Source organism: Emys orbicularis, chromosome 2 (genome assembly GCF_028017835.1).
Source record: "Emys orbicularis isolate rEmyOrb1 chromosome 2, rEmyOrb1.hap1, whole genome shotgun sequence".
Classification (NCBI taxonomy): domain Eukaryota; kingdom Metazoa; phylum Chordata; order Testudines; family Emydidae; genus Emys; species Emys orbicularis.
This window is the reverse complement of record NC_088684.1, coordinates 3,346,134-3,363,128: the sequence shown is the minus strand read 5'-3', so window position 1 is coordinate 3,363,128 and position 16,995 is coordinate 3,346,134. Positions and strand designations below refer to the sequence as shown.

At 49.8% G+C, this 16,995-nt stretch overlaps 2 protein-coding genes across 3 annotated transcripts in view; one reads left to right on the top strand and one right to left on the bottom strand.

The window, feature by feature from the left end:
* Nucleotides 1-3,100: 3,100 nt before the first annotated feature.
* Nucleotides 3,101-8,931, bottom strand: LRRC14 (leucine rich repeat containing 14). Of its 2 annotated transcripts, none has more exons than XM_065398737.1 (3): nt 8,577-8,931; nt 5,833-6,474; nt 3,101-5,390 (listed from the first exon to the last, which is right to left on the bottom strand). In XM_065398737.1, exons 1-3 carry the CDS (start codon nt 8,897-8,899, stop codon nt 4,820-4,822), a joined length of 1,536 nt encoding a protein of 511 aa, XP_065254809.1. In that variant the 5' UTR covers nt 8,900-8,931; the 3' UTR covers nt 3,101-4,819. The 2 variants fall into 2 exon arrangements, with proteins under 2 accessions (XP_065254809.1, XP_065254810.1); XM_065398738.1 differs by having other exon boundaries at nt 5,833-6,471.
* A 5,493-nt stretch (nt 8,932-14,424) lies between these two features.
* RECQL4 (RecQ like helicase 4) overlaps nt 14,425-16,995 on the top strand; it is a 37,930-nt gene continuing 35,359 nt past the window's right edge. Inside the window, exon 1 of the mRNA XM_065398656.1 lies at nt 14,425-14,508. Coding sequence (XP_065254728.1) covers nt 14,425-14,508 — 84 coding nt within the window. The remainder of the gene's footprint in view (nt 14,509-16,995) is intronic.

The following is a 16,995-nucleotide window of genomic DNA, read 5'->3' as shown; positions in this document are numbered from 1 at the left end:
ACGGGTTGTTGCACTGTTGAATGGCTGGTGTGTTTCACCCCAGAGGTGGCTGCATGTCATCAACAGATGAGATAATCTCTCGTATGTAGTTGGTAAAACACTGTTAGATCCTTCTAACTGTGAGGGTGCTGTACAAATGCAAGATCATTTCCAAAAATAAACACTGATTGAACCATCAGTAGCCACCACTGCACTCGGCTAGAGTGAGAGGCTCATAGTAGTCCATGATGGGAAGGGAATGAAAAAGATTTAATCGCTGTAGCAGAGTCTAGTACAATTGATGTGCACAGCCACAAAACAGAGTGCCTGCTCCATGCATCTGAAATAGACACGATGAAAAGACAGACCAGAGGGGACAGGGCAGATTGCTAGGCAAGAGAGTGAGCTTAATCTCTTAAGAGCAGGTGTGAGGACAGGGATAGAGGGGGCTGCAGAGATGATGAGTGACTGGAGGTGCCCAAGGATGTCAGATGTGAGGGGAGTCAATAATGGGGACTGTTCTAGGCTTAGGGGGCAGCATAAAAGCGCGTGGAGAAGTAAGCAGGAGGAGATGAAGGAGGGAGGGGTGGACAAGGCCAAGGGTGGGAGGAGGAGATGGGAGCGGACATACAGAGAGGAAGACACACTTAGGATACACCTGCACCGGAGCTGGGAGCGTGCGTCCCAGCTCGGGTAGATAGACAGGACTAGTAGCATACCCTCAAAGGTGACTTCCCCCCCTCTGAAGGGTTAAGAGCTCTGGAGACCTCCAGGGGCTGAGGGCACACAGAAGGCCCACTGCTAGGGGAGTTAGGGAAGAGGGAGCCAGACTGTAACCCACCGACTTCAAACACTAATCTCTTCTCACTTTATTCGTCCCACACATGGTAACACTTGGACTACTGTGTCCAGTTCTGGATGCCACACTTCAGGAAAGATGGGGATAACGTGGAGAGCATCCAGAGGAGAGCATCAAAAATGATCTAAGGTTTAGAAAGCCTGAAGTATAAAGAAAGGTTAAAAAAACTGGGCATGTTTAGTCTTGAGAAAAGCAGACTGACGGGGGACCCCATACCAGTCTTCAGATATATGAAGGGTGGTTATAAAAAGGATGGGGATCAAGTGTTCTCCATGTCCACTGAAGGCAGGACAAGAAGTAATGGGCCTAATCTGCAGCAAGGCAGATTTAGGTTAGATATTGGGAAAGTCTTTCTAACTCTAAGGGGAGTTAAGCTCTAGAACAGGCTTCCAAGGGAGGTTGTTAGAATCCCCATCATTGGAAGATTTTAAACACAGGTTGGATAAACACCTGTCAGGGATGGTCTAGGTTTACTTGGTCCTGCCACAGCGCAGGGGGTGGACTTGATTTCCCAAGGTCCCTTCCAGCCCGACATTTCTAGGATTCTAATGGCCAAAGCTCTGTTATTGAAACCAGGGCTTTGCGCTCACACGGTGTTGCTGCTAGCGGCTCCTGCAGCGATGTCATCACTGTCAGTGCGACATTGTGCTTGTTTTCCACGTCACTAGCACAGGGGGAGGTGGTAGAAAGAGACAGGGGCTCCAAGACATAGTCTTGATTCAAACAAGTGTGTCCAGCAGCAGCAGAGCGACCTCTGCCAAAGGGCAGCTAGTTAAATAGCTGTTCCAGTGAGAAAGTCCCCAGGTCATAAGACACTTTATCTTGTAGAGTGCCTTTCATCTGAAGAGAGATTGGAGTATGGAGACTGTGTGACGGGCCAGAGAGGAGGCCAGCTTTACATAGGGAGGGAAGGGGGAGTAATGCGAGATAGAATGGCCAGGTAGGGTTTGTACAAAGCATATTTTTTAAATGGATCTTGAACGCTCAAGGATCTAGTGGAGTTGTTTGAGGATGGGGTTGATAAACAGAGGATATATACAGATGTGATGGATTTTGGAGAGAGGCTGCATTCACTGGCTAAAGTAACAGGAGAATTTAAGCAGAGGGGCAGCCCAGATAATACTGACATGGATATTGTGCTGAAGGAATGAGTTACTAGCTTTCAAAGTCCCTTAGCTGGGCAGTCTCACACAAAATTAACCCCCCATTGGGCACGATTATTCCCTCAAAGTGGCCAGAACAAAGAACAGGTTACAAAGTAGCAGCCGTGTTAGTCTGTATCTGCAAAAAGAACAGGAGTACTTGTGGCACCTTAGAGGATAACAAATTTATTTCAGCATAAGCTTTCGTGGGCTACAGCTCACTTCTTCAGATGCATAGAGTGGAACACACAGACAGAAGATATGTTCTCTGTATGTATAAATATCTTCTGTCTGTGTGTTCCACTCTATGCATCTGAAGAAGTGAGCTGTAGCCCACGAAAGCTTATGCTGAAATAAATGTGTTAGTCTCTAAGGTGCCACAAGTACTCCTGTTCTTTTTGCAGAACAAAGAAGTTTATCTAAGCAAATATGCAGCCATAGAGGATGTGGGAAGGAGAGCAGAGTTCAGAGTCTGATGCCAAAGTTCTGGACAGCAAAAACAAACCACAAGTGTGTGTCAAGAGGAGAAATGGAGTTGGATGGGAGGGAGGTCCTCTTGCCCAAGAGAAACAGGTGGGGCTTGAAGACTTTAAGCTGATGGGAGTTAAAATGAGGCCAGAAGTTTAACTGGTCAAGAGAGGGATCGTTGAAGGTGTCAAGTTATGTGCAGTAGAATATAATCAGCCTGAGTTAAAGCTAGAAGGGAGTGATAAGATAACTATGCAGGTAGACAGGGCAGAAGGCCATGAAAGTAATCTTGTGGGATTTTACAGACAAGGGAAGAAAGAAGCCACTACCAGACATAAGTATCAGAGGGGTAGCCGTGTTAGTCTGAATCTGTAAAAAGCAACAGAGGGTCCTGTGGCACCTTTAAGACTAACAGAAGTATTGGGAGCATAAGCTTTCGTGACATCTGAAGAAGTGAGGTTCTTACCCACGAAAGCTTATGCTCCCAATACTTCTGTTAGTCTTAAAGGTGCCACAGGACCCTCTGTTGCTTTTTACCAGACATAAGTTAGACAGGTAGCAACAAACCCACCCAGAAGGGAACTGGCTAGCCACACAGCTTGAGTGTGGAATGGTATGCAGAAGCCGAGAGCATATGGTAGATGGAAGAGATAGATTACGTCCCTCTCAGCTAATGCAGGATCGTTCCCTATTGGATGTTTGGTAGCACTTAGTAAAAGTTCTAGTTTGAGTTCCAAGCAAAGGGGCTTTTACACCAAAAGTCTGATATTCAAGGCAATAGGAGACCAGCAAATGAATGGAGAAGAAGCCAAGAGGGATCAGCAAAAGCTGTCCCCACAGAGGTTGGAGCAAGTGGATAGATCGACCAGGGAGATGAAGTACTGGGTGTGTGCCAAGCCAGAGAGATATTTTAGGGAGAGGAGGACAAGAGGTCTAGAGGAGAAATGGGTCTCAGTGGAGAGAACAGGAATTAAGCCTTGGCTGTGACTGTAACACTACTTACTTTGGCCAGGTAACGAGGCTTTCCAAGGAGAAAGTATTCTTCAAATGGAGAAGAAGTGAGAGTGTAGGGAAGGGGAAGGGAGACTCAGCCCCTACACCAAGCTGAAAAACTCCACATTAACAACGTAAGAACATAAGAACGGCCGTACCGGGTCAGAGCAAAGGTCCATCTAGCCCAGTATCCTGTCTACCGACAGTGGCCAATGCCAGGTGTCCCAGAGGGAGTGGACCAACAGGCAATGATCAAGTGATCTCTCTCCTGCCGTCCATCTCCACCCTCTGACAAACAGAGGCTAGGGACACCATTCCTTACCCATCCTCACTTACCACATGCCCATGGCTGGTAAGTATACCAGGGAGCATGAATCATCTTCTGCAGGATCTAACCTCTCATTTAAAAAAAGAAAACGTTTCTAGTTGTGAAGAAGCTTTCTGCGTACAAGGGGAGTGTAAACAGTCAGTCTGCATACCACTCCAATGCCTCTGCTGTTACTCAGATCTTCCACGCGCCCGCAGAAGCATGAAAACCGACAGGGGTGTTGTCAGTCTCACCACTACTATACTCTGCAAGCAGCTGTGAAATGGATAAGAACTGAGCCAATTTTATTTTGTTACATCTTAGGAAAGCTCCATGCAACAGCAGAGATGGAGGAAATATTCAGTTCACAGGAGGACTCCAAAGTGAAGGCTGGGGGAAGGACAGAGTAGCACAAGACACCCCACTTGCAGCAGCCATAAAGCAGAGCAGGAGTATAGGAGAGCTGTCCCTAAATATAGGTCTCCCCACCTTTCACATCTGTCTGGCTAGTGGGTTTAGTGCTCTGGCTACTACATGACTGGTAACAGTTCTAAGCCCTACGCACACGTGAGAGAGAATGATGGGATACATTAGAAGAGAGGGATTTTCAGATGAGGTAATCCATGCAGAGAAAGAAGAGCAGACTGCTCAGAAGCTAGGAATGGATCGGTGTTTTTAGAAGAGGCCTTCTAATTGTTGGGCTGCTGCATCTGTCCTGTGGCTAGTACACTTTGCTAAGAATTCTGCAGGGCTACACTAAAGTCATGTAAGGGGCATGTAACAACCTACATAGGGTAAGCGGGTCATAGGCACAGTAAGACAGGATAGCAACGGCACTATCTGGGATAAGCCAGGGATAAAGAGGCATAGAGCCTGGCAGCTTTACTGAACGGAGGTGCAGAAGGGGAGAAGAGAACTTCCATTTGAATTCATGCACTAAACAGATGCTGTTAAAAAAAAGTGTATAAACGTGTTGTTGCTGCGTCCACTGAACCGCTCAACTTTGAAGGGGCATTAAAAATGATCAGCCCTATCAGTTTGTTTTCTCCTTCGTTTTGCATTCCTGGTGAGCTACAAATTAAAATAATCTAAGGTATTGTGCCTGCATAAGTTCGTGGTCCAGACGGAGTCGGTCCTGCATGCAGTCAGCAGCATCTGTTGCAGCTCAGCGCTCACCCTGGAAAACTTCTCTTCATCCACAGAACCATTCAAGAGGTTAGAGGAGGTGGGGGGCCATGGCAGGTTCTCACTGTAGCAGTCCACAGGGTAGGGGTAAATGACAAGCTGCAAGTACAATAGGCCCATGGTCCTCTGCAGCAAGTTCTTCAGCCCCCGCGTAGAGAGGGGGTTGCCAAACACCCCCAGGTAGCGAAGTTGAGAGCAGCGGCACAGGGCGGGGAGAAGCGATTCCAGATGGATATCCATCAGGCGGCACTCCATGATGTCCAGGTGGAGAAGGGATGAGGAGGCCTCTTCTAGGAGATGCTGGAAGGGCTGGAGAAGCGAGTCAGACAAGTTGTTGCCGCTGAGGTCCAGCTTCTTCAGGGTGGGGGTGTGAAGGCTTTGCGAAAGGTAGGCGAGGTCATTGGGGAGCAGGTAGCAGAAGGCCAGCTCCAGGCTTTCCAAGGGACCCTGCAAATCACTGGTGGGAAGAAAGATTGTAAGCGTAAGTTCCATTTTAGATAACTACTGTAGCTCGCAGAGGACAGAAATCAAAATGGTTGGAAAAGGCCACACCACCAAGTAGCTCAGGGCCAAATCAAGACCCACATTAAAGCTGCAGATTCGTACGGTGACGAACATCCCTAATGCTAGTTATAAAGTCTGGATGCTTGGAGAATTGCACGATGGGACCTGCAGTGCACTGGCCAAACTTTCACGTTAAAGGAGGCTGCAGAATACAGGTCTCAACATGCAAAGAAACTTCTCTGATCAAGATGAAGCATTGCATGATGGGACCTGTAGTCTCCATGGGTCACAAAAGAAGAGCTGCAACCTGGTCTATTACACAGAGTCACTCACACTCCTGTCAATTTGCCAGTGCAGCCCTCAGCTGGGCCCCCTCGGCCCTACAAACAGCTTACCCCAGCAGTTGCCTTAGCTTTCCGGAAAGCCTGGAGGAGCCCAAATTCAGCTCCTTGAGACAGGACAATCTACTGAGCTGAGTGGCGAAGTAGTGGAGGCTTCCTTCCATCCCCGCTGAGAGCCGTCTCACATCAATGTTGCTGTAGGGCAGCTTCAGGCTGACCAGGTTGGTGAATTTTGCCATGTGCGGGAGAATCACCCTCAGGCCAGACAGCCCCAGGTTATTGAATCTCAGATCCACCTGCCGAACACCCGTGGGATCCAGGAACTCCAGGAGCCCCACGGTACTTGCAATGGGCAGCTCCTCAGCCCGGAAGTCCCGGCACTTCAGCCGCAGCATGCTGTTGGCGTTGTTCTGCAAGGCATCTTTAAGGACTCCATAAGAGGTGCTGTTCACAAAGAGATCCACGTGGACTTCCACAGAAACAGGCTGTGGCGGCGGCAGAGCCACCGAGCTGCTGTAGGGGCCCTTCCTCCGCTTCGAGGTGCGCTTGGTGCACTTGCTCTGGTGTTTGGAAACGTCAATGCACGCTTTCGCCAGGGTCACGGTCCTGGACCAGAGGCTCATGCTTTCTGGGCCCTGGTCTATTCCATCATCCTGAAGCCCCGTCATGTCCAGAACCTGCAGGCGCTGCCTCCTGCTGGGGAAGACAAGAAAAAAGGAGCAAAATAATGAGAGACTGAAAAGACCTACTTCATTCACCCAGCTACTGCAGGATCGTTCCCCACACAGGGCCATATGGCCACTCTCCCAGTGGCTTGGGAACCAGAACCCAGTGGGGGGAGGAAGAGGTGTTAGTATCAATTACTGGCTTGAACAGACTCGCTCTCACTCCAGGACTGGGGCCTCATCTCCCTTCTCATGGCAGCTGTAAAGACTGAACCACTTGTGTTGCTCAGATGATGTGACACGCAGCCTAAGGATTAGCTCTTTGGTTTAACAGTTCCAGACGCACGGCCTGTGGCTCTGCCTAGCTTTCGTCTTTTGTTCATACTAGAACAGAGGAACCAAGTGATCTTACTGCAACCCTTAGCCCCCCACCCCATCTCCCACCACTGTCTCTAAAATAAGAGTGACACTATTCAGTGCCAATAAGATTTAGAGCATCTCAGGCGTGGCTCTCAAAGCTTTCTGAAGCTAAGTGTCCCTGTCCCTGTTCCACAGAGGGGGAAAGCCCATGGTCACAAAGCAGGGACTAGAATCCAGGTCTCCTGATTTCTGCTCAAACCCCTATCCCGTGAACCTCACTGCCTTCCCTGGCACGGACTTTGTTTTACAGAAAAAATAAAAAGCATCTTGTACTTTTGGGCACTGCATAATGATTAAGATAGGCTGAGATTTAAGACCGTTCCCTCCATTTCCAAAGGGAAGAGAGCAATGCTCATGGATGGATAAAACCAGTGGCCAACCAGCAGGAATTACTGCACTGTGTCCCACCTCCCAAAGCTGCTTATGGCCTGTCACTTGACAAATGGAAGTTGTTTAATGCTGCAGACAGGCTGGTAGTGCCACACTGCAGAGAAACCACATGCATAACGGCCAAAGAGCCTGCTTCCAAAGTGCAGTCTGTAGCACAATCACATGCAAGGGGCCAGAGGAGGCATTTACCAAGCAGCTGCTACCTGAGAGTCATCCCATTCTGCTGCAATTTGAGGAAACTGAAATTGGATGCCCGGTTTAACATGGTAAAATACCTGGAACATTTGGTCCACCCAGATTTAAGTCAGCACCCAGCACCTCAGATCAGCAGCTCTTCCTCCAGAGGGACACAGTGCAATTTCAATTTGAACTACAAGCCCAAATATGGAAACCACCATATTTTCTTGTCACACAACCAAGAATAAAAGCAAAGCTTGTCCCAGCCCTGCTGGATCATCACTGCAGGTTGTACTAAAGGGCCAGAGGCCCCAGGTCAATAACATTTAACTTATTAGTGCAGTGTTTCTCTAACTGGGGGTCCCGACCCAAAAGGGGGTCACAAGGCTATTATCAGGGTGTCACGAGATCACAAAAAATATTGTGGTAACCTTTAGATCCTTTGCTAGGGTTACCATATTTCAAGTTCCCAAATAAAGGAGACTGCTGGGAGCCGCCGCTCTCCAGCCACCCAGCTCTGAAGGCAGCTCAGAAGTAAGGGTGGCAATACCAAATCACGGACATTTGTTCATATTTCAAAAATGAAAACTGAACGTGGAGGATGATTTATGGGTCTGCCTCAGTTCCCTGGAGCTGCGATTGAAAAAAAATTGTGCGCTTCAAAACAGCAGCACCCCTCGCATGAAGTGTCCAGATACTTGTTTGTATATAGTTGCGTATAAAGCCACAATCCTTGGACAATTATCATTATTGCCACAATCACTGAAAGAGGCTTCCAGCTCCCCAAGCTGTATCCTGTTGTCTATTTTTTTACCCAGAAAACGTGTATCTTAAATGTCCACGTATTTATTCCTGAAAACTGTTGCTTTACACTTTTTGAGAGGCTTCAGTGCCTTTGGCTGCAGGGATAATGATTCCATGCTTCATTTAGTGCTCCTGAGGATGTACAGTATTTTTGCTATCACTTTTGGGGAAGTGAGGTCATCACAGCCTCATATTTTCAAAGGGTGGCCCAGCAAAAAAAGTTTGAGAACCCCAGTGTTAGTGTGTTACTGTAAGTCTCCTCCCCCACTGCCTCCCAGTATGGTTTAGTCTCATCAGCACGTGACCCTTGTGGTAGGTAATGAGCTGTACGCTGACAGGTACCTTTGGCTGTGGAGTCGGTCTTCGAGAGCCTCATTCAGATAGGTCACCACTCCCAGGATGACAGTCTGCACACACAGCTTGTTGGGCTTTTCCTGGAGCAGAGCCCGGTCACAGTGCTGACACTTCCGCAAAAGCTTCTGGAAACTGAGTACCGGGAAAGGCCATGTCTGCACCAGATCTTGCAGCACGAGGGTCCTCTTGTCCATGAAAGCTGCCTTGAACAAGACTGGATACAACTCCTTTGGGATGAACTCCAAGGCACCGCGCACCGTGGAGTGGTGGGAAACCACCTTCTGTGCACAGAGGAACACGAGGGAGTGCATGGCTGCAGGGAGGCAGCAAGCCAGAGCCCCAGCTTCACAGAACCACTGAAAGAGAAGAGAAACACCTAATGATACACTTACCCCCAGGACACACTGCAACATTCCTGATGAGATCCCTGACTTTCACCAGGAATTAACCAGTTTTTGCATTGTTCCCTGCAGCTGCTGATGAGTGGGCAGGAGAGACATACCCCATCCTCATCTCACCTGTTCTGCTTCTTCTGCTCTCCGAGAGCCAGCCACACAGAGAAAGGCAACTTCAGGTAGGAAAGATCCCACCTGCCTCCAGTGCTCCACCGACATTCTTACTACAGGAGGGGGCTAGAAATCAGAGGAGGACCCCCAGAACTGCAGAAATTTAACCCTGTGGTTCCAATTTGCTAAACTGTTTACAAGCCCCCAGCGCACTGTTGGTCCTTGATTTTACAAGACCAGCCAGGGTGCAGGTCCTCTCTGACCAACTCACAGCTCTTCTTCCCTTGCCCATGTCTCCTCCCTGTAGCCCTCCTTCCCCCCTACACCGCATAGACCACCAAGTTCCTCCCCTTCCACCCCAATTTCTCTTCCAAGATGCCCACATGTCTCTCTACTGTTTCTTCGACCTCTAGCAGGTCATCTATAGCCCACTGCTGACCTTGAAGAGCATGGGGCCAATGTGTCTATGGTCATGGACTAAAATGGTTATTTCTCCAATACAGCGGGCAGGCAGCAGTATCCCTCAGAGCTCTGGAACTAATAAGATCTATTCATCTTCAGACTCAGTCCCTTTTGCATACCCTGATGGGAATGGTCTTGCCTACAGCCTGCAGGTAGCAAAGCTCTGATTAGCACAACAGCTCTTATATTAAGTTTCACCAGAAAGCTCAGAACCAAAATGCCCCCACTTAACATAAATGGAATCAGAAACTGTGGCGCAATCCCATGGCTCTCAGTAGCCATTAGATCTTGAACCAACACACAACAGTCACTGTTCCCAGAGATACTGCAGCTGGGCAGGGCAGTAAGGCTCAGTCCAACAGACCCAACACCTTAGCTGGCTCTGCTAGGAGTCCTGGAGAAAGATGGAGTGCTCGATATGTTAGGAATTGTGCATTAATAGTTTCTCTCCCCTAGGGCTCCTTGGTCTTCAGTCAAACTCATCTCAGTTGTCAAGTTGGGAAGCACTACGTACGTGAGGTCAGATCCAAAAAGCAGAGCCACTGCCCTAACACAATCATCCTAAAGCTGAACTAAGTACCCCTTCCTCCCTATTTATCCCCATTTGTATCTTATCACTCTGCCCCCAACCCCTCTGCTTTGCTAATAACATCTGCCTCAGCCACCTGTTTGTCCACATCTCCCACAACCATCTTTGTGCTTCCTTCTATACAACCTCATGCTTGGAGCTCGGTTCCTGAACCGGTCCATAATACCACTGCCCTTTCCTCCTCCAAATACACTTCTAGTTAGAGGATCACTGGGGATTGCGGATATTACATATACTGATATAAATACATTATCAGAATGATCAGGAACTCTCCGGTTGAGCACTAGCTAGTCTATGTAAGCACGTGAGCTGTTCTACTATATTTTACTCACTTGTTGCATCTTGTCTTTAATTATTTAGTAGGGGTGGTCTCTCTCCACGTGTGTGTAACACCACCTAGCACAACATACCTTGATTGTAATTAGGGCTTTTGGATGCTACTATAATATATATATAAATAAATGCTACAACAGCCAATACGTCCAGCCTATCTGTGATTGAATCCGGGATTGTATTAGCCACCTACTATGGATTAAACAGCACGTAAATTAGGGATACTGGCCACTCTTTGCCCAGACTGCTGAGAAGAAGTCAGCCAGCACTGGCAGATTACCACTTGGCCCCCACCTTCATGATGGTTTGCTCCTCCCCCCTTCTCTCCTTAGGCTGATCCTGACAGAAATCAAGGAAGTTAGATCAGGGGTTAGAGTAGATGACCCTTGTGATCCCTTCTAACCCTATGATTCTAAGGGGGATGGGACAGCGACCCCTCCTGGCCTGTTAGCAGCCTTGTTCCACCTATTCAGTCAAACAATCTGGCCATCAGAGGGTTTCAGCCACAGAATCTGGGGGTTCAAGTAGTGAAAGACCAAACATAGTGCAAGAGTCATTCTAGTACAGTACACTCTTCTCAAACCAACTAGCTCCATTACCATGAGCACAGCCCCCATCCCACAATGCGGCCCGCCCATGCCTCATCCCACTGCACTTGACCATAACATCACTGTGTGGTCCAGCCAATTGTGGCACCAAATCCTGGCCATCTCCCACGCCACTGAGGCTGGTCAGTGGCACACACATGGGGAAATTAAACAACGATAACCTCATGACCCATGTAGCGCTCCCATAACCCCTTCCTCCCTCTATTTCCCACCCAACACCAAAGAAGAAGGGCAGAGAGGGATAGCTAGACCAGGAGATGCTGGGATTCAGCCAGTCACCTTTGGAGCAGACTGGACTACAACCTACTGACCAACAAGAGGGGGCAGCTCTTACAAGCTGCTGACATCCAGAAATGATGCTTTAGCATCAGCAGAACAAGCCCCGACTCCCCTGCAGGGGAACCTGCTCTTCTGGGCCCGGTTCTGCTGGAAGCGATCGAGGAAGCTGCTAGGAGGAGACGCTGCAGGAGACATCTCCAATGGGGGGTGAGTGGGGCAACAGATATCACAAAACCACAGCCCTGGGGGAGGGGGGGCAGAGGGGAACAGAACCTGCAGCCCCTTTTCCAGAGACGTTTGGGGAAAGAGCAACAGGGGAGGACAAAAGCCCCACAGCAGGGTTAGGGGAACGGACAGCTGCTGGGGTGGGGGGGAAGGGGAGTCACGCCCTCGCTTACACACTACTGCCTGGGAGGGGCTCAGTCCCCCCCAAGGAGAGGGTCATCCCCCCCCTTACACACTACTGCCTGGGAGGGGCTCAGTCCCCCCAAGGAGAGGGTCATTCCCCCCCCCTTACACACTACTGCCTGGGAGGGGCTCAGTCCCCCCCAAGGAGAGGGTCATCCCCCCCCTTACACACTACTGCCTGGGAGGGGCTCAGTCCCCCCCAAGGAGAGGGTCATCCCCCCCTCTTACACACTACTGCCTGGGAGGGGCTCAGTCCCCCCCAAGGAGAGGGTCATCCCCCCCCTTACACACTACTGCCTGGGAGGGGCTCAGTCCCCCCCAAGGAGAGGGTCATCCCCCCCCTTACACACTACTGCCTGGGAGGGGCTCAGTCCCCCCCAAGGAGAGGGTCACCCCCCCTCTTACACACTACTGCCTGGGAGGGGCTCAGTCCCCCCAAGGAGGGGGTCACCCCCCCCTTACACACTACTGCCTGGGAGGGGCTCAGTCCCCCAAGGAGGGGGTCAAACCCTTCTCCCCATTTCACCCCTGCCCCCCAGACAGCTCATGTCCCCCCTACTCCAGACCCTCCCCCACTTGCCTCAGAGGGTTCACGCCCCTCCTCCCCAGGGGGTTCATGCCCCAGGCCCCGGCGCTCGGGGGGAGGGTCACGCCTCAGACCTCTCCCCCCCACGGGGGGTTCACGCCCCTCCCCCAACTCCGCCGTGGTTGAGGCCCCGCCCCCAGCCGCGAGGAGGCCCCCGGCACTTACCGTCTCCCCACCGGCCAGGCCGCGCGCGCTCACTCAGTCTCCCCCCTCCCGCTCCGAACCCCCGGAGCCGCTCCGGGCTCCACAGGCCCCGCCCCACCTGAGGCCACCGCACTTCCGGGTGTGCGTGGTGACGCAGAGGCGTGCCCGGTAACGACGTTTTCCGGAATGGAGAGGCGGGTCCTTGCGTTTCCTTGGAGATTGGGGCTGTGATTGGGCAGCTGGCGCCTTCGCCCCCGCTGCGGCCGCTCCTATTGGTGGGCGCTCCGGGCAGGCGGGAGGTTTGTGCGGGAGCCAGCCGGACTGGTGCGGGTGAGTCCGGGGCTTCGGGGCCTTTTAGCTTCGTTGCCCGCTGGGCTGTGGCACCGAGCCCGGACGCCTGGGTTCCTTCTAACGCGGGGGGCGGCATGTGCCTAGGTTCTTCTGGGCTTTGGGGTGGGCTCCTCAGGCGGAGGCCGAGCCCGGACGCCTGGGTTCCTCTCAGGCGGGGGATGGTCCCGGACGCCTGGGTTCCTCTCAGGCGGGGGATGGTCCCGGACGCCAGGGTTCCTCTCAGGCGGGGGGATGGTCCCGGTTCTCTTGCCAGCTCTGCCACTGACTCACCCTGGTGAAGTCTCTCCCTCTGTGCCTCAGTTTCCCCTCTGGAAGGTATGCATCCGATGAAGTGGGCTGTAGCCCACGAAAGCTTATGCTCTAATAAATGTGTTAGTCTCTAAGGTGCCACAAGTACTCCTGTTCTTTTTGCGGATACAGACTAACACGGCTGCTACTCTGAAACTTGTAAACAAAAGACTCCCTAGGGAGGAGGGGTGAAGTGCTTATCCTGCCAGAACCCGCATTACAATTGCGGTGAACTCTGGTAAGCTGATCAGTACGTGTGTAGGTTCTGTTATTGTTTTAATATATTTTCTCTGTAATGGTTTTTACGGTAAGAATAAAGTAGGCTTTCTTAGAAAGCTCTGTGTGGTAACTTACAGCTGTAGCCACCCCCTCTGTTATCAGTCTCTGAAGAGAAGGCAAGCGGGTCTGTTTAGCCAGACAGTCTTTATTGCAGGGGTTCTCAAACTAGGGGTTGGGACCCCTTAGGGTCACAAGGTTATTACATGGGGGGGGGGTTTGCGAGCTGTCAGCCTCCACCCCAACCCTGCTTCACCTCCAGTATTTATAATGGTGTTAAATATATTTAAAAGTGTTTTTAATTTATAAGGGGGGGTCATACTCGGAGGCTTGCTATGTGAAAGGGGTCACCAGTACATAACTTTGAGAACCACTGCTTTATTGGGAAATACACAGCAAAGGCAGGGAACTGTTCACCCTGAGAATACCATGCTCAGGCAGCAAAGAGACAAAGAGAGGCATCAGCTGTGGAGGTAGGAGTCTGAGAGTGGGTGCCCTTGCTGAGCCACTAAGGGGAGATACTGGTGCAGTTGCTTTGAACTGTGACAATATTGCACTCCCTTCTTGAGTGGAACATGGGAGCTCAGTTTGGGACAGGAAGAGAAGCGGTGGACTGCACTGATTTCAAACCATAGTGGGAATGTATCCAGTTGCCCCATCTATGGAGCATAGACAGCGTGAACCACTTGAGATAGCTAGTGGATTAGCAGCCTTGGTGGAAAGTCCCCACTACGTAGCGGTTAAAGTGCAGGTTCCTGCCAGACGCCATCTGCAATGACTAAAGTGGTCAGAGCCTTGGCGCTACATCACACTGACTTCCCCTGGATGTGCCTATAGATTGGTGCTTGTATGACAACTGCATAGTATTCACCAGAAAGCAGTGGGGGATATCTGCCTGTTGTTAATAAAACTGCAAATGGCTGGTTCTGGAGAGGATTAATCTGAAGATCTGTGCAATATTTACAGCTGGTGCAGTTCTTCAGAGTAGGGTCAGGCCTTCGGCGCCATGGACAGATACAACGAGGTCAAAGTCCTGCTGAAAAAATGGGAGACGACATTTCTTCAGGAGCACCAGAGGAAACCGAGCAAGGTACCCGTGCAGGGATGGGAGGGGATATGACTCAAGGAAGCAGAGGTTTAAGACTAGCCTTGCCCCCTCTCCTCCCCCCCCCCCCCCCCCAAAAAAAAAGGAAAGAGAAGGGCAGATTTAAACCTACCCATGTTCATCTGTGCTGGGGATTATGTGGTTCTGCTGCTGTCTGCACTGATTTGAGGAAAGATTAAAAGAGCTAAATCTTTAGAGTTTGGCTGAGCAACACCCTGGGGTGCCAACTGTCTGCAAGTTCAAATGCCAAGGAAGGCTAGGAATTGTTCAAGGTGATATGAAGGAGGCATAAAATGAAGAGTCTGCCATTCTGGAGCACAGCCTCCCAGGGGGATTGGAGAGATTCAAAGGTTAAAATTTACTTGGATTATGGTACTGTCTGGAGGCCCCAGTTGGAGTTAGGCTTCCATATCCATATTATCCATACATATGAATTATCTGGGAGTGCCCCCAAGGCTCAGTCATAAAACTACATTCCTCAATCGAGGTCCCGGGCCCACCATTCCCAGGCCCACCAAAAGGAGATAAAAACAATTTGAAAATAAAATCTGTCCATCAGTCATGGAGGAATGTGCAGACCAAGGGACAGATGGGGCATGAATGTATGAATGGTAAAGTAAGGTGGCCATATAACAGTTTTTAGCCCACTGGGTCATCTTCAGTCTATTCATTATGCTTTTCCAGAGTGATGGGTAAATGTCCTCCCCATAAAAAGACAAAAAGTGGGGGAATGTACTAGAAAGGGAGCCTGAGACATGAGGCCTTGTATCAGCAGCTTGGTGTGAGGCCTAAGGCCTGAACTAAAGTAGTGGTCAAGCTTTGCTGATATGAAGCAAAGAGCCAAAATTAGTAGAAGTCAGGCTCTGCCTGCTTGCAAGCTCACAGAACCTGGCAAGAACAGGGCTGGTATTGCAAAAACACACATTCCTAAGAAAGGCTAGGCACAGGACACTCACGCAAACACATTCCAGGAGGGTGGTACCAGAACACCCCAATACCAAGTATGGTACAAACACCCCAAAGGTAATGAGAACACATTGACCCCTCCTAAAGATGATGACCTTGTGATGGATAGAGATGTTTTGATCAAACCAACAGGTACAAGGTAATGGGTGGTGGTTAGCCACTTCAGAGTTTGGTAACTAACCACGTCTGGGGGCAATAACTACCTATGTCAGAGGGGCAATAGGGATCTTGTTTGTATTGGTGTATAAAATGGTACCTCAGAGGGATGTCTTTGTCTGGCCTAGGGGGGGAATGGAAAGTCCCACCATTCACTGAGCTGCATCCATTGCTAAGGGCATACATGTATTAGTGGTCCGGTAGAGTCTGTGGGATACTAATATCGTGCTTTGTCGACAATAAACCTGGCCGGGTGCCTTTGTACTTTAATATCAGAGGGGTAGCCATGTTAGTCTGTATCCACAAAAACAACGAGGAGTCCGGTGGCATCTTAAAGACTAACAAATTTATTTGGGCATAAGCTTTCGTGGGTAAAAACCCACTTCTTCAGATACGTGAAGAGAAGGGAGTTACCTTACAAGTACCAGTATATTTATGCTTGTGTCTGTAATTTTCACTCCATGCATCTGATGAAGTGGGTTTTTTACCCCACGAAAGCTTATGCCCAAATAAATTTGTTAGTCTTTAAGGTGCCACCGGACTCCTCGTTGTTTTTGTACTTTAATGGATCTTGTGGTCATTGGGTGGTTCAATCGACATCTGCTGTGCCGGCTGCCTGTGCAAAGCTGGGATGGCACACCGAGGGAACCACACACCCAGCCGAACATCTGACAACAGACCACGCCTGTGCTTAAAGTGAAGTACGTGCAGGGCCTTAAGTCACCATCTATTTGTTTATAACAGCCCATTCTTACACTCTGACCAATAGGGTGACATCAGTGTCCAGGGCACCACAAATGTTTTAAAAGAAAATAATTAAATGTTGGGCTGCACAGAAAATTGGCCTTTTCCTTTTCCATGTATCTGACAAAAAAAAAAATCGCCCTGAATTTTGTCAAGCAATAAAGCCTGAGAAATGGAAGCCCTAATTCCCTCTAACTGTGCCCTAATGCATGTCCTTTCAAGGAGGTTGAGGCAGTATCATCTAGGAATTGGGAACTGCTAAGAACTAATCGTCGTTCTGCCACTGGCTCCCTTTGTTGTGTAGGGCAAGTCCCTGAGTCTTTCTGTGCCTCAGTTTCCCCATCTGTAACATGAAGATAATGCTTTGCTATTTCTCAGGGAGTAGAGAGGTTACTGAAATGTGTGGAACAGGCTTTGTACCTGAAAAGTGCTATGTGGTAAGAGTTATTAATGTGAATTCTACCATCGTCATCTGGAGACCTGGCCTCTTACTGCACCTTTTCCTCTGAATTAGGAGCTAGGTGGGATGGTTTCACTTCGTTACCTCGCTCACTGACATGTAGACAGTGCCTTGCAGTAGGTCACATGCACCAGATGAAAGATGGA

Excerpts from the sequence above, each read along its gene's own strand:
- LRRC14 (XM_065398737.1), bottom strand. The coding sequence starts at position 8,899 with ATGCACTCCCTCGTGTTCCTCTGTGCACAGAAGGTGGTTTCCCACCAC. Across the intron at positions 6,475-8,576 it reads GACCGACTCCACAGCCAAAG|CAGGAGGCAGCGCCTGCAGG; the intron begins GTACCTGTCAGC and ends TGTCTTCCCCAG. Across the intron at positions 5,391-5,832 it reads AAGCTAAGGCAACTGCTGGG|TGATTTGCAGGGTCCCTTGG; the intron begins GTAAGCTGTTTG and ends TCTTCCCACCAG.